This window comes from Microcebus murinus, chromosome 8 (genome assembly GCF_040939455.1).
Source record: "Microcebus murinus isolate Inina chromosome 8, M.murinus_Inina_mat1.0, whole genome shotgun sequence".
Taxonomy (NCBI): domain Eukaryota; kingdom Metazoa; phylum Chordata; class Mammalia; order Primates; family Cheirogaleidae; genus Microcebus; species Microcebus murinus.
The window spans coordinates 57,093,851-57,116,248 of NC_134111.1; the positions used below are offsets into that span (position 1 = coordinate 57,093,851).

Consider the following 22,398-nt stretch of genomic DNA (forward strand, 5'->3'; position numbering starts at 1 on the left):
TGGATAGATATTCAGTTTCAGAGAACACTGGATCACCATGACAGGTTAAATGGGTCCAATATAAATACACATATTTGCCAAGATTTTCTCTTATTTAAAACATGAAAATTTTCCTTATATATATTTAATAGTTTAATTGAACAGTATTTTCCCATAAAACAAAGAAATTATGAAGTAAAATATAGTACATGGATAGTCAAAAGATGATTTCGATAAAACATTAGAAAAAAACTTATCTATTTTTTACAAAATATATTATAGAATAACAATTATACTATAAGACAGAACTAAAATATATTATACCCTAAAAGGGAGGGCTATACTTTTAATATTTTGAAAGATGTAATACAGGTAAATAATGACAAGTTTATGTATGTTCTGATGTTTTAACTGAGTTTTAACCAAAGTAAGGTTCTGAGTTTATTTTTCTTTGATTTAAAGCTGAAGAGGGCTTGGGTGCCGTGGTTCATGCCTGTAATCCTAGCATTCTGGGAGGCCCAGGCGGGTGGATCCTTTGAGCTCAGGAGTTGGAGACCAGCCTGAGCAAGAGTGAGACCTTGTCTCTACTAAAAATAGAAAGAAGTTAGCTGGACAACTAAAAATACACATAGAAAAAATTAGCTGGGCATGGTGGTGCATGCCTGTAGTCCCAACTACTTGGGAGGCTGAGCAGGAGGATTGCTTGAGCCCAGTAGTTTAAGGATGCTGTGAGCTAGGCTGACGCCACGGCACTCTAGCCCGGGCAATAGAGTGAGACTTTGCCCTCCCCCCACCAAAAAAAAAGCTGAAGAGGGAGAGCATCCTCACACCTAGTCCTGCAAATGTAGCTTTTGGCCTCCATACTCTATTTTGCCAAAATGAATAGCAAATATCCTGTCACTCTCATTTGTCACAATCCTGTCAGGGTTATGTAAAATCACATGCACTCAACATGAATGTACTTTTTTCACAGTTTTCCTGTAATCAAAGGCGTAACATGCCAAATTAAAATTATGCTTTAAAAAAAGAATTTCACTGTTTAATACTTTTGGAGCATGGTTTTTCAACTTTGGTAATACTGGCATCTAGGACTGGACCCTATTTTGTTGTCCAGGACAGTCTTGTGACTTGTAAGATGTTTAACAGCATCTTTAGCCTTCACCCACTAGATGCCAAGCAGCATCCTTCCCAACTCCTCCCACAGATTGAGAGCCACTGTTAGAGAACTACATTAGAATTAGTTTAATTTTAGATCATTTTACAATATTATTTGAATAAACTATACTTTCACCTTCTTCATCTTCTTCTCCTTCTTCCTCCTCCTCCTCTTCCTCCTCCTCCTCACTACTTCCAGCTTCTTGGTCTGTGTTTGAGTCACTGTCTCCTTCATCAAGAATTTCTATAAGAACAAAGTAAGTTTAGGAAAAAAACAATTAAGCAGCAAATGCCATACACGTATCTCATTTTGAGAAGATAATTCTGACTTCATTGAAATCCACTGTGCTGTAACAGTTATGATCATACAAGCCTTAGGTTATAGGCTAAGTGGTCAGAAAACATTTTAACTGATTAGACTAGAGTGAGCCTATGTATCATTTTCCTGTCAGATAAAAATGGCCATGAAACAAAGAGAAGATGAAAAAAACAAAGAAAAAGTAGATGAAGGTATTACAAAAGAGCAAGAACACTGGAAAAATATTAGAAATGGAAACTAGCATTTGAGAGTCAAAATACTATTTTATCATCAGAAATAAGCAGTCTATTATAATAAACTAAGATCAGATATAGAAAACAGGAATTTAGGCTAAGAATGTACTTGGAAAGACAAAGAAGGGAGAGGAAAATAACTGCATAATTTAGTGTTTTCACTTTAAATAAATAGTAATGAGATTTTTATTAAAATGTATAACTATTAAATTGAACACTGCAATCAATCCAAAGACTTTTCATATGTAAAACAGAAACAGAAGTTTAAAAGCCTTTATGAAAATTGGTAAGATGAGCACTTTATTGGATCACATCTTAAAATACAACCCACATTCAGAATTGGATGAAAATAGCGATGCATGTAGTCTCTTAAGACTATGTAAGGCCAGTCATTATGTTATCAGTAAACATATGACAAAACTAAAATTATATTTTGCCCAATAGTGTACTATTAGCTTGATAAAAGATTTTATAAACCTGGCTAATTCTTCACTTTTGCATTTCTATTATAACCAGAGAGCTTTTAACACAAAGTTTTGGGGCCAACTCATTTTTAGAAAAATTCTAGTATCTTCATATTTAACCAAATAGTATATATCAGAAGACACATAATTAATGTTACCAGAGAACTTCATACTGTGAGGAACAAATCATTTTACAAAAATGTGCAGTTGTCATTAAGCCCTCATCTGACATATACATCTCAAGAATATTCCTAACAAATATGAATTCAAGAAATAATATAAAGTATCTAGTTTATTATTATGCAACATCGCTCAGAAAGACTTTTAAGAGAATTATTTAGTATTCAATAGCAGGAAGACAGGCACTCCTGCTGTTTTCCCAAATGTTCTGAGACCTAAAATACAAGCACACCTGGGTCACTCTAAGGTGCTAATTACTAAAGCTGTGTCTACTTCCTGCTGTGGCCATTTTTTCTATGCCAGATCTAGAAGATTATTTTACAAAAGAATGAAGGTCAAATGAATTATCTGATCATTTACATCATCCTCTTCTCATCTCTCCTCTTTAGAATCTACTTACTGGAATCACTTAGGCAATCACAACTAGATTTCATTAACTAAATAAAGCAGTGGTTTCAAAGAAGGGTCTATGAGTCGCTGGGGGACCACTGAGACCTGTCAGATGGTCTGTGAGGTCAAAACTATTTTCATAATAATACCAAGACATTATCTGCCTTTTCACTGTGCTGACATCTATGATGATGGTCCAAAAGAAATGGGGGTTAAAACTACTACATCACAAGCACAAATCAAACCACCAATCGCACAAGCAGTCAATGAATTCTTTACTGCCACATTCTTGCAAAAGGAAAAAAACAAACAACCAGTTTCACTTAAGAATGTCTTTGAAGAAGTAAAATACTAATTTTATTAAATCTCATTCTTAGAGTATAGGCCTTTATCATAATCTGAGTGACAAAATATGCAGTTCATATATATAGCACTTCTGTTAAAGACAGATGTACAATGTGATGATTTTCTCAAGGAAAAACACTTGTGTGATTATCTGAAAAGGCTATTCAAATACTCTTCCCTTTTCTAACTACATATCTGTCTGAGGCTAGATTTCCTTCATGTACTTCAATCAAAACAACCTATTGTAGTAGATTTAATGCAGAAGCAGACATGAAGAAATATGTAAAACATGCCATTCTTCTCACTAAATTTCTTTGCTTGTAAAATAATTTTCATAAATATATGTCATTTATGTCAACATGTACTAGGGTTACTATTACTTTAAAATAATTTAATAAATATTCTTTTATAGTTTAAATTTATATTATAGTAAATATAAATAGACACAACCCACACAAACAGAAGCTCTTTGGAGTACTCAATAATTTTCAATAGTGTAAAGGCAATGTGAGAACTGTTGTAATAAAGGAAAGTGGCTTTCCAGGCATTGGCCAATTGCCTAGACTCTAAAGAAATGCACAGGGAATTCCCAAGTTTAAAAAAGGAAAAAATCATACCAAGGGTAATAAGAATTTCATAAGAACTATTTGGCATCTTTTAGTTGAAACTATAAGAAAAAAGCTTCATAAGAGAGGAAGGCAAAATGGTCTAAAGGGTTCTCTATATTTGGAAACTAAATTATAATAGAAAAATGAATCTGGCCAGATGCAGTGAAAATCTTTTAGGAAATTAGCATCTTAGAAGAGAATCCTATTTATTGTACCAGATTTTTTGGATAATGTATAGAAATGGAAGGCTTCTTCCACCTTTACCTTCCACTTCTAAGCATGACTGAAGAATATAATGTAGGCAAAGACAAAGTTCTAGGTCTCTGCTCTCTCCTCCCCAGAGCTTCCAGAGCAATAAGTACTTCTCAGGTAAAATCACAACTTAGAGAAATAAACTCATAAAACTATTAAGTAAGTCTGCCTATTAACTTTAAAGAAAAAAATAATAATACAAATGTGAAAATAATAATAACAGCCATCACTGTCTACAGCAATACAAAGCACTGTATATATTTATCCTTCCACAGACAAGTAACATTTACTCCAACATCAAACAAGCACCTTGTTACAGATCACTTAGCTAGTAATGTCAAGGACAAAATCAAAATCAAAATCTGTTGAGTACGTACAAAATACTAATGATGTACAAGTGATAATAATTAATTATCAATTTACCAGGCACCAGTACTATGATTGATCTTATCAGGAGTCCACCTGACCTTGAGAAATAATAAAGTATAGCATTTTACAATAAAGTATACTACCTAATTAAACTGGGTAGCATACACTGTACACGGTAGGCAACTTAAATTATTAGTAATTACATTACAAGTAATCTATGAAGATTTCTTAAGTGGGATGAGACTTAAGGGTTGAATACTTTAAATAGAGGGAAAGAGGAGAGGTACAATGAGGTGAATACTATAATTCAGAATGAAGCAATACCATGGCCAAATATTAGGAAAAAAATAATTCATGGGGAAACAGTGAAGAGAATGACTTTAGAAGAGCAGGGCTTTCATTGGGTGAGGATCAGAGATATATAAGTATTTTCTTTCTGTCAATATTATATAACTATTTAAATTGCTTCTACTTTTCCAAAATAAATTATTTTATAAAATTTTACATACCCTTCTTAATGGTTTTGTACTTTTCTTCATTCTCCATAAAATTGGGATCCATCTTGAAAACATCTTAAAAAAATAAATTAAAAGTGTTTATTTTCTATATTTACATTTGTTGGTGCCCTTCTTCCTGACCACCATTGCCCCATCTTACTAAGAACATCTTCTGGATTATAGTCATCCTCCAAAGGGAGCATATGGGTGAACTGATCATCTTCTTCCACTAAGTCAAGTCCTTCTAGGATAATAGGGTGGTCCTTGAATCCATCCTTCCGTACAGCAAACATTACTTCAATCATATATTGAACTCTTTTGTCAATTTCAGACTCATGCAGAATGTTTCGAAGGCGTTCAAATATAGCTAAAGTTAAACAGAAAGACAATAAAATAAGCAATAAATACTATAATACTCTAACAAAGGTTCAACATCAAACTAAGAATATATACTTACCATTGATTCCTCTTGGTGACACTTGTGTTAATTTGAGGCCACATTCCTTGAGAAAACCAATAGCTACTTCAACACTATCATCTGTTGGTCTTTCTAAGAGCAAAGTGAGCATCTCTAGGCATAAAACCTCATGTGCCTTAAGTAGAATGCAGACATATGGAAGAGAGAAAATGTTTTTACATATATTAACATACTGTTGAAAATAATTTTAAAAAATTAGTAAATCTGTTTCTAATTATTATATTGCACATATGATTGGCAAAATTTTATTTTGATACTCAAAATATGAGACACAATTTTTCTACACTTTCATTATGTATCTGTTAAGAATTTTCAGATGACTGTAAAAATCTTATTTACTATGCTGAATACAACTATTTGAGTTATCTCCAGAAGAAATATTCTTCTTATATATCATGCACAGTCTCATAAACTGAAAATGTAAGTTAAAAAAATCATATACTAATTTTTAATGAGATAATTATTTTCATAAACCCTATATGAGGAATAGTAATGATTCTTTTTATAGTACCATTCTCCATGACCACAATTCTTTATATCCATTTCCCAATTTGTTCTATCAGCAACTCTGTCAGCCAATAGTCCTTAATTTTATCACAAAATATGTTAACAGTTTCTGGTACACAAAAAGAGTTTTAAATACTTCCTCCTTTTTCAAATTAAATCAAACTGTATACTGGCCATGTTCAAAAACTGATACTTATAAACAATGCCAGGTAGAGTAGGAACAAAATTCTACGGAGAAGCTTTGCTGTGAGAAGAAAATGAACTGGGAAGAATGTTCAAAACATCAAATATGCCTTTCTAAAGGCAGACATTTATTTGAGATTGGCAGGGAAATCTAAATTTCAACTCAGATGAATATCCTCTTCACTTTGTGCACAATATCAAAAATATATCCTGCATTTTTTTCCAAAGGGAGGTGGAGTGTCAAATAGTCTTACATCAGTGATAGGAAAATACGGCCCTGTACCACAGTTAAGAAGATGTAAAATATTTACCATTTTAACTGTTTTATAGCAATGTCCAAAATTTCTAATATAAGTGTAATATACCTTTAAAAACAGAAACATATTTCTGTTGTTACAGACATGTGAAATTAAGTTTCCATGGTCTTAAGTAGCAAGTTATCATTGTAATAATATGACTATTAATTAAGTTACAATCTAAAAGATTTTTGAGAGTGAACACTTGACAGGATTTCATGTAGGTAAGAAAATATTTAGTATTAGAAAAATAAGATTTAAGTATGACTTCAAAATCTTCCTCTTACACACTAATATTAAATTTAAAATGACAATATACACATGAAGGAACCTTTGAGTATGAACAAGAACAGTTTCACTATTAATATTTTCAAGGTGAAACAGAAGCTAAATCAAAACCATGAAACAGTGAACACAAAATAAGCACAAACTAAACAATAAAATGATAAAATTATGTGCATTTAAAATACATGAAAATTTAAACTACTATATTTTATAAACTGATTCTAATAATATTTGACTACATGTATGTAGCTGCAGGGAATAGAGGTTTTTATAGATATTTACTAGGTTTTCATGAACAAAGGGTACAGGGAAAGGAGTAGGAGAGATACCAACTGTTTTTGTTTTATAAAAAGGATTAAACTACATTCTTTGAAGGAATAATTTACATTCAAGTCACCATGTAAGGTATTAAGTTATATCAATTTGATAAAAGTATTCTAATTCCTCTTTATACTAAAGAATATTAAATATGCTTATTATAGCTTTAAAAGTAAAATATCATTCAATATACGTATACCAAGGAATATAAATAAATAGAGAAGTATCACCTATATGACATCAAGCCTGTGATCTAATGTAACTGAATGGGACAAAGTTTTAAAGATAATTACTTACCACATTTTGGTTAATAAGATGTGCCACAAATTTTGAAGCAGTCAGACAAAGTTGCTGAAAAGTCAAAGTGGAGAAAGATTTAATCTATAAACTAAAAGTAATTTTTATTTATCTGTAGAATCTACAGTATACTAACATACTCTATTTAAAGCATGTAACACACAAGGTTAATTTTTATTATAAAGTTATAAAATGAAAATAATACATGTGAAAGAGTGCTACATCTGCCTAAATAGTTATAATTCTATAATTATAGCCACCGTTTTTGTGGTTCATCATTAGTGGTCAGAGATATTTAGTAAAACAAAAAAGCTCTCATGAAGTCACAGTTTTTAAAACACATTCCTATGCAGAAATCAACATTGCTTATTCTTATTGACACTGAATTCTGTTCCTATGTGTCATCTTACTTACAAGCCACTCATACATACCTTATCATTTCTTCGATAGCCTTTTCGAAAATTAAGAATTAACCTCTTCAGGATTAATTCGCCAATTTGTGGAAATTTTGAGTTGATAATTGCCACTAATGCTGCATAAACATGGGTGAAGATTGGAGAAGCACTCTGTGCTTGCAAAACAGATCTAGACAGCAGTCCTCTGTTTAAAGAATTTAAAAAAAGGTCAATAATAATCAGCAAATTAATTATAAGAAACTGATTTAAAATCCAGTAGTACTCCTCTTAAATAATCATAAAAACTCAATCAGGACTAAATGGAAAGAGTTTGGGTTACTAATAAACAAAACTGCTTTTGAGAAAACAAAATTTGAATTTGCAATTCTGTAAAACAGAATAGGTTTTATTACAATTTTTTCTTCAAAATTTTTTCTGTCTAAATAGAATTCCTCTTTTCCTAATCTGTTTGTTATATCTAATCATGAATTCGAGGGTTTTTTAATATTGATAGAAATAATTTAACATTTTCAAAAAAGTGAAGAAAAACCTACTTTAAAAGTACAAAATTTAGACAACATAAAGTTTCTACTATGGGTCCATCATCTATATAAAATTAATTCTGTGATTAAAGACAAATTTGGGTTGTTTACAACTTTAAGGCTAAATACTCCTATGAGTACAGCAATTGATTCCCTCTTGCTTTTCTAAAATGTATTGCTCATCTTTCCCATTTATCTCACATTTTTACCTTGCTTTCATTAGAAATTAAATTGGAATAAAGACAATATATAACAAGACCAAAGCTAACATTATATTCAAGAGTGAAAAGTTGAAAATGTTCCTTTAAGATCTGGAACAAGACAAGGATGTCCATTCTTACCAATTCTATTCAACATAGTACCAGAAGGTCTAACCAGAGCAATTAAGGAAGAGAAAGAAATAAAGGGCATCCAAATTGGAAAGAGGGAAGTCTGTTCATGGTCAACATGATCTTATATATGCTAACTCTGAAGATTCTAACACAAAACTCTTAGAACTAATAAGCAAATTCAGTAAAGTTACAGGATAGAAAATCAACATTAAAAAAAATCAGTAGTGTTTCTATATACTAATAATGGAACTATCTGAAAAAGAAATCAAGAAAACAATCCATTTATAATAGCTACCAAAAAATACTCAGAATTAAATTTAACCATAGTGGGGAAAAATCTGTATATTAAATACTGTAACTTATTGATAAAATAGAAAAAACAATCCTTAAATTCACATGGAACACAAAGATGCCAATAGCAAAAGCAATCTTTAACATAAAGAACAAAGCCAGAGGATCATACTACCTGATTTTGAAATCTACTACAAAGCAACAGTAATCAAAACAGAATAGTACTAGCATGAAAACAGATAGATAGATAGATAGACCAATAGAGAACAGAATAGAGAACCTAGAAATAAATCCATGCACTTAGTCAACTGATTTTTGACAAAGGTGCCAAGAACACACAATAAAGAAAAGATAGTCTCTTCAATAAATGCTGCCAGGAAAACTGGATATCCACATACAGAAGAATGAAAATAGACCTTAATTTCATGCCACATACAAACATCAATTCAAAATGGATTAAAGACTTAAACATAAGTAAGACCTGAAACTGTAAAACTACTAGAAGAGAACATAGGGGGAAAGATCTATGACATTGGTCTCAGCAATGATTTTTTGGATATGACCCCTAAAGCACAGACAACAAAAGTAAAAATAGATAAATGGGATCACATCAAACTAAAAGGGTTCTGCACAGCAAAGGAAACAATCAACAGAGTGAAGGGACAACCCATGGAATGGGAAAAAATAGTTGCGAACCATACATCTAACAAGGGGTCAATATCTAAAATATATAAGGAACTCAACAATAGTAAGAAAACAAATAACCTGATTTAAAAAATGTGCAAAGGAACTGAATAGACATGTCTCAAAAAAAGATGTACTAATGGGCAGTAGGTACATGAAAAAATGCTCACTATCATCAATCATCAGGTACATACAAATTAAAATCACAGTTAGGTATCATCTCACACCTGTTAGAATGGCTGTTGTAAAAAAGGTGAACAATAGCGATTGTTGCCAAACATGAAGGGAAAAGGGAGCCCTTGTACACTGTCAGTAGAAATGTAAATTAGTATAGCCATTATGGAAAATAGTATGGAAGTTCCTCAAAAAAGTAAAAATAACTACCATATGATCCAGCAATTCCACTACTGGGTATATATCCAAAGGAAACAAAATCACTATGTCAAATAGATATCTGCACTCTCCCATTCATTGCTGCATTAATTATTCACAACAGGCAACATATGGAAAGAACCTAAGTGTCTGTTGATGGATAAAGAAAATGTATATATACACAATGGATTACTAGTTAGCCTTAAGAAAGAAGGAAATTTGCAACAATATGTATAATCTAAAAACATCAAACTCAGAAACAGTATAAAATAGTGGTTACCAAAGGCTGGAGGTGGGGAAATTGAGGAGATGAGTTGGTTAATGGACACAAAAATTTCAGTTAGACAGGAAAAACAAATTCTAGAGATTTACTGTATAGTATGTTGACTATAGTTATTAATAACAATATATTGCATACTTGAAAACTGATAAAAGAATAGATTTTAAGTGTTCTCATCACAAAACCATGATAGGTATGTGAGGCAACACTTATGTTAAATAGCTTAATTATCCATTCCAGAATATATACATATATCGAAACATCATGTCATACAATACAAATACATACAATTTTTATATGTCAATTAAAAAAAGAAAGGAAAAAAATTAAATTAGTAGTATATTTTAATATGTATTATTCCTCATGGGTTTAAATTATTAGAGGCATGAAGTAGACAAAATAAATGTCTGTGCAAAAATCATTACGTAAATCAATGTTTCTCAAAAAGCAAAAACTTCAGACAACCTCTAACAGAGAGATACAAGTTATTTCTTCATAGCCTACATTTTTATAAGAAGTTAATTCTAAATAAATATTCTACCTTTAAAATGAAGTGGCATAAAAAAATCAATGATTATTGCTCGTGTACATATTACATTGCTTTGAAAATATTACTCAGAAATAGTACAAACAAAATAGCTGACACTTACCTTCCTCTAACTATATTTTCTTGAAGAAGCTCTTGAATAATAATACTTATATTGGAAATGTTGACTTTGTTGATAAGACCATTGATTGACTTCTTTAGGGCCTCCCAGCTCATTCTCTGGTATGCTAAGCTAAAAAGAATTAATTTCAATAAATATTAAAACTTTGTCAACAATTATAACAAGAGGCTATCTAAGACTATTAAAACTACTTAGTGTTCCTTTACTTTTAACATTATTTTTGCAAAATTACCCCAAAGTGCAGTAAACTATATGTCTATAGGAATAAGCAGATTATATCCTAAACCATATTTGATATTCTGTACATATACTGATTAGGTACAGACCACTTCCCTTTAGTAAAACAGTACAATTATATAAGGATAAGTAAAGATAATGTTTTGTTCTTATGTCACTCTATATTTATTAGTCATTCAATACATGCTTATTTTACATTATAATGCTTCATTTAAATCTGTCTTTAAAGAAACCTTTTAAAATAAATGCAATTGAAAAAACTTTGATTATAATATGAAATACCCAAATAGAAACCCCAAAAAGGAAATTGTATTATGTTCCATCTCATAAAAGCATGACAGAGACAATAAAATTAAATGTTTTAAATCATAAAGAAATAGTAATAACTACAGGAAAAAAGAAGGTCCAAAATAGTAAGTAAGTATTTTCAAGACCACCTCTATGGTTATGTAACAGTCCTACAGCTATACCTGCTCATACTACTTTTTACCTAATATTATATTTTCAGTAAATTAGCTTCAATGAGTTTTTTTAGGTTGAACTTGATAAGGTTTCTTGCTAATAAAATTTGGAAAATGAGAACATTGCCAACTTAAGTTTTCTAGATTAGTACAGAGGATGGCAAACTACACCCATGACCCAAATGCAGCTTTACTGGAACACAGTCACACGAATTTGTTTACACATTACCTATGTCTATTTTCATGTTGCAATGGTGAAGTTGAGTAGCAGCAACAGAGACAGAATGACTCACAGCCTAAAATATTTACTATCTGGCTTTTTACAGAAAAAGTTTGCTAAAAAGTTTCCTTGTTTAATAACAAGGAAAAACGATCCATTTTAAACCTAAAATATCAATAGTACACGTATGTACAAAAACTTGACACTATCAATGGTCATTCATGCATGAGAGAATATAAGGAGCAATACTTTGAAAATACTAAGAAAAAAGGGTAAGTAATCTTTTCCTCAAACTTTTTAATTTAGTCATGCAAAAACGAAAAGATAATGAGCTAATGTCAAGGTAAGTTGTATACAATACTCCAAAGGAGCTCATGGTATAAAAGAAAGAAGTCTCCAACTTGAGGTCTCTATCACTGTGGACTAATGTAAATTCTCAACAGCCAAGGTTAATTAGACCATAGTTGATTTGTTTTTCAGTGTATATTTAGTAATGCCAACATGCCTGTTTTTATCTGTAATCTGTTCTTGCATCATCCTGAGCTTTGCAGGAGGAATGTATGCTCCACCAGTGCGAGTAAGGAGAGGATCCAACTCATCTTTCTTCTTCTTTGCAGTAGGTTCATCCTGAGCAGAGGAACTCTGGGTTACTGATGGTTCTGCGCTTCTTCTCCGAGGAGATGGAGATTTCCGAGACCTTTTCCGGTCCGCATCTCTTTCTCTTTCTCTGCGTTTTTCTCGGTCCCTACTTCTGTAATATTAATTTTTTTAAAGGAGAAAAAGCAATATAAAATCCATAATTATAATGAACTACACACTAAATGAGTAAGACCGTAAGTAGGCCCCACAAATTCAGACTAGGAAAAGTATTTTAGAATGGTAAGGAAGTGCTTCACAGAGAAAATGTAAGTTAGATTAGGTCTTGAAGGCTTGATAGGACTTAGAGCATGGGACAAGACGGGGGAAGGGTGGAGAGAGGAAGGGTAGCATTCTGCAACTAACAGAAAAGGGAATTAACTGCTGAAAAACTAAGCAGGGGTGTTAAGACCAGATGGAGTAGAACAATCAGGAAACAAAGACTCATGTATGACGGTATTTGGAAAGATGAGTTTGAGTCCAGACTGTGAAATTTTAAAAGACAAGCAACAGATTTTAAAGCTTTTACACTAGAGGTGATAGGGAATCATAAAAGTTCCTAAGTGGGAGAATGACATGAAAATAGTTTAAAGAAGACAAGTTGGCCTGTGGTATATATGATAAATTATATAAAGTAGAAACCAGAGTTTATCTTCAACAGTGACAACTTTAGGTGTAAGAATATAATAAAAAATATAATATTTAAAACTGTTTCTTGATAGAACTAGTATTTTTGTTAGACATCTTAGCATATCAGAAACCTCCTGGTTATTTGCAACAATGTGAAAAAATCTTTTTCTAGCCACAATAACTATTCCCTACTAACACAGGTGATTATCCTTTCTTAAGCTAACACTTTTTAAAACAATCGGGGTATTGTTCTTTGAAACCATCAGGCACTGACAAGAAAGAATGAGTCCTTGCTTTTTGCTGTCTTTCCCCAGAGAAAATCTGTCCACTTAGCTGTTTTTTACATATATTGCTGTGGAAACTCAGATCATTCTGTTCATGCTTTGTGCAACCCTGAATTATGTGAATACAGTAAAGAAGAGTTTCACATCATCACTAGGAAACTGTGGGATAGATTTTAGCTAAACCTAAAGGGTATGTTTGAGATGGTCTGTTTTCATAATAATACAACCTACATGGAGGGAGAAATGCAGTCACTTTCCCAGGTAACTACGGAGGAACAGTTTTGAAACTAAGGTATAAGAGACTCATGTGACTGCCAATGAGAACAGACAGTCTGTATACACTAAGACAGAGTGAACAGAGGGAAAGAAAAGTGGTTTCAAATATAAACCCCAAGTAGTCACAAAGGCAGGTGTTCTAAACTTTCTGCACTGATCTGCCATTGAGTTGCTTCTTAGAATGGTAAATGTAGCATGTTCCAAGAGAATAACTACAGCAGGGATTTACTGACATTGGTTATGATTCTTCTGAGGAACAGCAAGAAAGATAGCCAGCTGGCCGATAAAATCATATCCTTACAATTATTGTTTGTGTTCAAGTGTAGAAGTTATAAAATATTCTTAAAGAGTTTGAATGGAAACATTTTTGGACTGTTAGCCTTTATATTCTACATAATACCCAGCCTGCTTACTTCACAGTGTGACTATGTGGATCACATGAGACTTATGTTCCTATACTAAACCAAACATGCACAGTTATGCTAAAGTAATACAGTCAGGGATTGTGGAAAAAAGATGGGCTTTGTAGTCAGAACTGAGTTCAAATCCCAGCTTTAACATCTACCAGAGGGGTAACTATAATCTAAGGTAAATTACTTAATCAACTCAAACTCATTTCCTTATTTGTTAATTGGAAAAAAAATAATGCCTAGTTTTAAGAGTTTTGACAGTGTTTGAGAAAGTTACAAAATGCTCAGCTTACCAATTATGGTGGTAGCAGTTGTTTTTATCAAGGTGTCATTAAGGTGACAGCTGAGGATTTTGATTTTTGGATTTTAATTTAATCTGACATTTTAGAATTAGGTATATATTAGAAAGTAATGAGAAAAAAATTTCGGTTGTAGATATCAAATAATGTGCTTAGCTCCAAACTACAGAGGAATTTGGTCAAAATTCTAGTGGTGGTGTAATCTTGGTAGTTATGAGGTAGATTATATGTGAGAGACATCAAAAAGGATACAGATCTTAGTGAACAATAAAACATGGGAGACAAGTTTTTGAAACTGGTTGACTAATAAGGGCAGACAGGAAAATCAGGAGAAAGCTGGTTTTATGAAAACAATAACAAAAGTACACAGATGTCTTCTAAGAAACAATGGAAACAGTTGTTGGAAAGAATTTGAGAGACAGATCATAGCTCTTTTAGAAAAATATTAAAATAATGGAATTTGTTAGTTTTTGTCAGATTAATTAAAAATAATCAGGATCAACCACTTTGTACAACACTAGGAAATTTGAATTCTTCTACTGTTTTCTATATACCAAAGTGCCACTGATCACCATTGTTCACTACTCGAATTGATATGCTCAAGAAAACAATATTTTAAAAGTTATTCTCTCAGTATCTATGTTCAGACATGGTGGACTTCTGTCCAGAAGTTATTTTGAAACCTAAACAATCAGATAAAACACGTCATCCCATTTTATAGATGAGGAAACTGAGGCTCAGAAGAAACTTGGTAATAAACTTTACCAAATGTTTGTAACTAGTAAATAAAATCTGAACTCTAATCTATATGAATATGAAATCTAAACTCTTTCTACTATGCAACACTGCCTCATTAAAAAGCTAAAACATAGACATTCCAAAGCCAATTTCAAACGGCTAGTAAATTGTCTGCATCACTACTCTTCTCATAAACATGGATACATGCAAGTTAGTAGAGTACTACCCATAGAGAGACTTCTGTTTTAAGTAGTTGAGACTATTTCCATCTATAGAATTTCAATTAACCTCTTTCCCCTACACTGAGCATCCCAATCATCCACTCATCTACTTTTTCTGAGACTGTCATTACTTTTACCTGGGGATTTCTTTCCCCAGATCCATTAAGTAACTTTTTTCTCCATTATATTTTCTCCTGGCAAATATAGAGGCCCTTTAGTGAGGAATTATAAAATGTTGACTTCTTTCTAATACTGTAGTCACCCCTTATCTGTGGTTTCACTTTCCAAGGTTTTAGTTACCAGTGATCAACCACAGTCTGAAAGCAGGTGAGTACAGGACAATAAGATATTTTGAGAGAGAGAGAAAGAGAGACTATATTCATACAACTTTTATTATAGTATATTGTTACAACTGTTCTATTTTAATACTAGTTATTGTTGTTAATCTCTTACTATGCCTAATTTATAAATTAAACTTTATCATAGGTATGTTTTTATAGGAAAAAAACATAGTACAGGGTTTGGTACTATCCATGGTTTCAGGCATCCACTGGTGGTCTTGAAACACATTCCCTGTGGATAAGGGGGGACACCATTGTATTCATTATAAAAACTATTACTAATTTCTCCAAGAATTTAAAATAAGTATATTATTATAAGGGGCTATAACACTCTTCTAGTTTTCAACAAAACATGAATAGCACTTATATCTGACTCTTCTTAAATATTACCCCTATGAGTTTCTAAACACTCATATTCCAATATTCTTTCCTTTAAAAAGGAGTTTACCTGCTCTCCATTCAGTTCCCTTACCCATCTCTCAACCAGGTAAATCCTATAGGTCCCATGAGCCAGAGGAACAGATGGGTAGCCAAGTTCTCCAAGACTCAAGTAAGAATCACTTATATTTAGAAAACAATTACAAATTAGAAACTTCATTCTCAATGTTCATTTGCCATCATGCAGGAAAGGAAATTTACATCATACAATATAAATTTCTTTCATTTAGTAAAGAATCACAAAAATAAAACAAAAAATCACATAAGCCAACCCCTCTTGCATTACAGTATAATTAATAAGAGCTTGGGCTTTACAGTCAGACAGATCTGGGCTTGCCACTGTTATGTTTGAGAAACACAAATATAATTACTAAACTTTTCTAGGCCTCAGTTTCTTTAGCTGTATAGCACACATAACCCTATCTGCATCACATATTTACTTCAATACAGAATTCACAGGAAGTCCTTATTAGGAAGCCTGGCACCTCAGAACATCCCATTAATGATAGCTGCTATTATTGTTGTTTTTATCATAAAGTATCAAGGAAATTTAAACAAATATAATTTTTCTACAGTTAAAATTCACAATACTAACCGGGACTCCATGCTACCATCATAAGAATGTCCTCTTCTTGAACGTTCATAGTCTGACCTGCTATAATCAAAATAATCTCTATCCCGTGGAGATCTTTCTTGTTCTGCATATCTAACATAAAATAAGAAAACCAAAGTTTTACTTTGAAATAGCTATAGTATAAATACTTAGGAAAGTCATATATTAGTTCTGCTACTCTATGATTGAACAACATCTTGTCAAACTGTTTTTAACAAACATCTCATCTTGTTAGCACTCATTTATTCAGTCAGGATTACAAAAGCTTTCAGCTTGTATACAGCAAAACTACTTCTAGAATTCACCAAACTTGTTCATCCTGATTCACACTGTCCTTAATAGGAGACATATCTGGACATCATATGTAGCTGGCAGGAAAAAGGCTATCCTGTAAATGACTCCTTTTGGTTAGTTCACTTATCAAAACACTGAACTAATGAGAGACCAATGTCCTCAGTCAGCCTCCTTAAGGACCAGTTTAACTCCACTCCAAAAAACTACATTCATCAGCTGTTATTCTTGAAAATGCATTATTGGATAGCAGTGAGAATAGATTGAAATTACTAGCAATTAAGGATGGACAACACCAGATCTGTTATTTGAATCTCAAAATCAGAAAGCCCTAAGAAAAGTTAAATAAATACAGATATAATAAATACATATTAACATAATCCATATTTTATATACATATCTACAAGTGATAGACACACACATATACCTGTGTATGTGTCTGTGTGTGTAGAGAAAAAGATATACATACATATATTTAATGTAGGGAGTAGATAATTGGTGAAAGATAATAAGTGGGTAGTAGTAAGTAGTCACAAACCAAGGCAGTGAACTTGACATCCATAAAACAAAGGTTTTTAGAGATATTTAGCAGAGTGGAATAAGAAAGTTAACAGGGAATGAGGAAGCGATTAGATAACCGAAAGAAAGTTTTGAGGCTACTTCTCCCTTCATAAACTATTTTTAATAGTCATAAAAAATTATTTTTATAGTCATTATTTTGAATAGACCATATTTTTAATGGTCTTTTCATGGTCCAAAGTGAAGTAACTGTAGTCCTAATATAAATGCATGACACACACTAATGGTAACGTTTTTGGATTATTGATCTTAACATAATTATAATATGATATAATCTATATAAAAATATTTTTCAAAACTATGAAGAGCTATGTAAATTTAATTGATAGCAATAACAGCAAAAGAAGTACTTCAAAATAATGTAATTTCAACTTAGTTTTCCATTTTATAAACTTTCATTCTATTAGTATTTGAAATATTAAAGTATTCCCTTTCACCTAAAAATTATGTAAAATCTAGAATTGTTTATGAGAAATTGCTAAAATAGTCATTCAATAATGATTCCTCTTATAGCCCACTCAAATAATATTGGTTATAAAACCATTAAAAAGAAGTTTTCCACCCTAAATTAGAAATAAAGCTAAATTAAATTATCATATAAACTTACTATAAAAAATCTAAGTTGCATTCATATCAAATTGTTTACCTGTCTTCTGGAGAGGAGGTCCTCTGATATGAATTATAGTTTTCCCTTCTGTCATGGCCAGAAGAATGCTTTAAAGGGAAAAAAGGGGGAGAGAATGTTTCAAAAAGTATTTACATTAAAAACAATAGACAATGAATATATGTCTCAGAAAACTGAAGTATTACTACTTTAGAAATCACATCAAAATGCCTTTTAATCATAAGAATAATTCATGTTACCTAAACAGTATAAAACAAAACAGAATTTTCAGGCCAACCTGTCTGTGGCAGATACCTGCTATTGCTATGGATTATGCTTGAATTTTTAACCTAAAAAATTCAAGGTAGAAGAAAATAACTCTCAAATTTTTGATGACACTTAATTCATTATTTTATATCTATGTAAAAAGTTATAAATTTATAGAACAGTATTTTTGTAACGACCTCCTGCAGGTGAAAAATAAGACCAGACCAGAGGTTTTCTAGCAAGAGGTCACTTTTATGGTTATGCTCAAGTCTTATAATACTGCACTTACCTCACATCTCCTCTGGGTTATGAAAACCACAACTTTAGTACAAGTTACTAAATCTAGATAAAACAAATAGCTAGAAGAAACTAACTCTAACATATTTACAAAAATTCATTTTTATTGCAACAACATTATTTGAGTGTCCGATATGTATGATACTATATTAGGCTCTAGGAAATTGAAAAACATGACTTTTTAAGATACAAGTATGCCAAATCCTTTGAAAAACAACCAACATACAAATAAGCAATTTCATGTAACAAGAGATTGATGAGACATGTAACATGAGACAGAGATATGAACCATCTAGTTTGAGAACACATATTAATTTAAAAATCCAAATACATTAAAGATACCAAAATACTTATCTGTATACAGGTAAAATTTCTTATATAACTGGTCAACATTAATATTGACAAGCTTTTAAGAATTAAAATAATTTTAATTAACCTTACTGGAAAGAAAAAACAGTGTCTGTTAAAGTGCCTTAATTTGGAAATCAAAGAAAAAATAAATCAAACGAGTAACTTGTTCTGAAAACTTAAATGCTTGCCTCCTTAATGAGAAAAAGATGCATTTTAAAATAGAAAACTATTCTGAGTAGAAATGGAAATAAGATCCAACTTCCTATGATTTTATGACTATCTAATTAACAGCAGTTTGAGTCTAACATTATCACAAGTAAATTGCCAAAGAGTCTCATTAACTATTGAAATTTTTTGAACAGTATGCACTAAGTAATCTATGTAGATGATTAGCATGTAATCAAAATTTATAATTTAAAGTAGCCACAGTCTGGCTATTATTTTGCATTTAATCCAACCATCTTAAAATTCTGTTTTTTCCCAATCCCACCACTAAGACATGATGTGTCGTAAAATATAAAAGGGCACACAAGAAAAGTTCAGTTTCCATCTCCCAATCAGCAGTCCTCTGCAGGAACAATCATTGTTTAGACTCTTCTGTATGTATCTTTTTAGAAGTATGCTAGGCATATGCAAAATTTCTTTCTCTTTTTATACATAAATAGAATCACATCATATATAGTGGCTGTACCCTAATTTATTCAATTTATACATATTTATATGTATCTTATCATTCCACATCAGCACATATAGATCATTCTGTTTTAATTAACCAGTCCCCCACTATTGGACATTTAGGTTGTTTTCAGTCTTTAATACTTTTACTTGTAAAAGCTATTTAAAAGTCTAGGTTGATTTGCTTTTAAGTGAATAAATATGTCTATAATATATTACAGAAATGGAATTGTGTATTAAAGAATGTGTATTTTTTAAATGTGATAGCTATAGCCAAATTACCCTTAAGCAAATGTCCTGCCAATAGTGTACGAGTATGTATGCTGCCTTCCAATCTTTGTGTTACACATCTTTTGATCAAAACTGCACGCAGAAAAAAATATTTCTTATAGAAAAAAATCAATTAGGGAGATTCCAGAGAGACAGTAGATTCAAAAATCACCTATCAATACAGTCTACCTTTCTAAATATAGGCATTTAAAGATTTAGGAGACAAAAATCAATATTCTTTTTTTTTTTTTTTTTTTGAGGCAGAGTCTCACCAGCTAGAGTGCGGTGGCATCTTCATGGTTCACTGTAACCTCAAACTCCTGGGCTCAAGCGATTCTCCTGCCTCAGCCTCCCAAATAGATGGAACTACAGGCATGTGCCACCAAGCCTGGCTAATTTTTCTAAAAAAGTCAGCATTTTTACTATTGTGACTTATAAAATGGTATCAATCAAAAATACAAATACTAAATTAATCATTAAAGATAATGATAAAATATGACTAGATATTTTCAAGTTTCATTTCCTGCATTTAGTTTTTTTTTTTTTTAACTCATTTGGTGACTTTGTTTTTTTGGGGTATGTGTGGTACAAGATAAAGAAATAATTTTTCTCCAAAAAGAGAATAATCATTTATTGACTAGTCTACCCTTCCCACATTGATTTGACTCTCTGTATCACATACTAAGGATTCATTGAATTTGTTTCTGGGCTTTATTCTGCTCAATTTGTCTACCTCTGACTGTTTGCTTTATAAATATTTCTTCTGTATGGCCGGGCGCGGTGGCTCACGCCTGTAATCCTAGCACTCTGGGAGGCCGAGGCGGGCGGATTGCTCAAGGTCAGGAGTTCAAAACCAGCCTGAGCAAGACCCCGTCTCTACCATAAAAATAGAAAGAAATTAATTGGCCAACTAATATATATATAAAAATCAGCCGGGCATGGTGGCTCGTGCCTGTAGTCCCAGCTACTCGGGAGGCTGAGGCAGGAGAATCGCTTGAGCCCAGGAGTTTGAGGTTGCTGTGAGCTAGGCTGACGCCACGGCACTCACTCTAGCCTAGGCAAGAAAGCGAGACTCTGTCTCAAAAAAAAAAAAAAAAAAAAAAAAAAAAAATTTCTTCTGTAAATGGCAACATGTATTAACTTTTAAAAAATATATTCGTAAGTTCCAAATAAAGATAAATCTCCTTTAGTTATTAACAAATCTTGTTTTTAACATATATAAGAAAGTTTTAAAAATTATTTCATTTAGCAACACAATGAAGTAGAATTGTTAAATATGAATGATATAGGTTTCCATAAAGCTTCATCTCAATATCCTAAGCCATATAGAGCACAAAATTCACTAACTTCAATGGTAACATAGTATTTATACTGATCATTTATTATAAGACATAGTACTTCCTGTATGGACATTCTGAAGCATAAAAAAGATATGAAAGATCCTCAAGGAACTTATGCTCTTATAGGAGAGGGATGGTTATTAAGATTTCCACAATTAAACATATCAGAATATTTGTTCTGGAGGTGGAGGGTATTGTAGGGAAAGGAAGAGAAGAGGATGGGGGGCAGGAAAAGGAAAGGGGGAAAAAGAAAGGAAAGGAGACAGAGAACAATAAAACTGCACTACCTACTTTTTCTTTTACAAGGAAGGCAATTATTTTGATTACATTAGGGAGAAGACCTCAATTCTGTGCTAATGATTTTTTAACACATCTCCGCAACATCTGTTGTGAGCAAGAGGGAGAAACCAAAAATATTGAAGTTGTGAATCAGAAGGATTTTGTAAATATGATCAAGTAACAAATGACTGGCATACATAGTAAGTGCTAACAAGAAATCTTGAGTAGGGAACAATCACTGTGGCACAGAGTACTGAGGGATGACCATGAAGGGGGACTTGAATTCGGCTTTGGTGGATGAATAATTTAAAAGTCATTTTGGGGTATGGTCCAAGTATTAAGAAGCTAGAGTTCCCTATTTCTCTTATCATAGAGTTTAGATTATAAGTCAGTGCAATAGTTCAAAATAATATATAGTAAAAATTACATTTAAAAATGTTCTAAATTGTTTATTAAGCAAAACAAATATGATTATACCATGCAGTTACTCATAGTCTCTAATAACATAGAGAGTGGTATTAGGAGACAAGAGGAACAGGAAGCCTGAGTCCAGTAGCTTTGAGGATCCACTAGGCTCAGAGAGGAAGTCTGAAGAGGAAAGGAGAGGAGGGCTAGAAGAGGTAGGGAGCTTGCTTCTAGCTAGCTAAAGAAGTTGCAGTAAGATTCAAAGGAAAAACGGGATCCTCTGCTGAAGCCTTATGAATCTAACAGATGAGTCCTCAGAAGATCTAAGGGAAGATCTGAGCTTCCCCTCAAGTAAGAATGGGCCCCAACCCAGCTAGTAGACGTGTTGTAGCTAACAGAAAGGAGAGGTAGAGGCAGACTAAACAGAACTGGCCAGGAGGGACAAGCAACTAAGTGTGAAGGGCATGTTGACTGAAGTCACCCACACCTGGGCTGCAGGGAGATCCCACAGAGGACC

At 32.3% G+C, this 22,398-nt stretch overlaps 1 protein-coding gene across 1 annotated transcript in view; it reads right to left on the reverse strand.

The window, feature by feature from the left end:
• The window catches only part of CWC22 (CWC22 spliceosome associated protein), a 57,264-nt gene that overhangs the window by 19,545 nt on the left and 15,321 nt on the right, over window positions 1–22,398 (reverse strand). The window contains exons 3-12 of the mRNA XM_076005722.1: window positions 18,040–18,107; window positions 16,506–16,616; window positions 12,143–12,388; window positions 10,702–10,830; window positions 7,587–7,755; window positions 7,156–7,209; window positions 5,249–5,384; window positions 4,952–5,158; window positions 4,804–4,866; window positions 1,271–1,378 (exon numbers count right to left, since the gene is read on the reverse strand). Coding sequence (XP_075861837.1) covers window positions 1,271–1,378; window positions 4,804–4,866; window positions 4,952–5,158; window positions 5,249–5,384; window positions 7,156–7,209; window positions 7,587–7,755; window positions 10,702–10,830; window positions 12,143–12,388; window positions 16,506–16,616; window positions 18,040–18,107 — 1,291 coding nt within the window. The remainder of the gene's footprint in view (window positions 1–1,270; window positions 1,379–4,803; window positions 4,867–4,951; window positions 5,159–5,248; window positions 5,385–7,155; window positions 7,210–7,586; window positions 7,756–10,701; window positions 10,831–12,142; window positions 12,389–16,505; window positions 16,617–18,039; window positions 18,108–22,398) is intronic.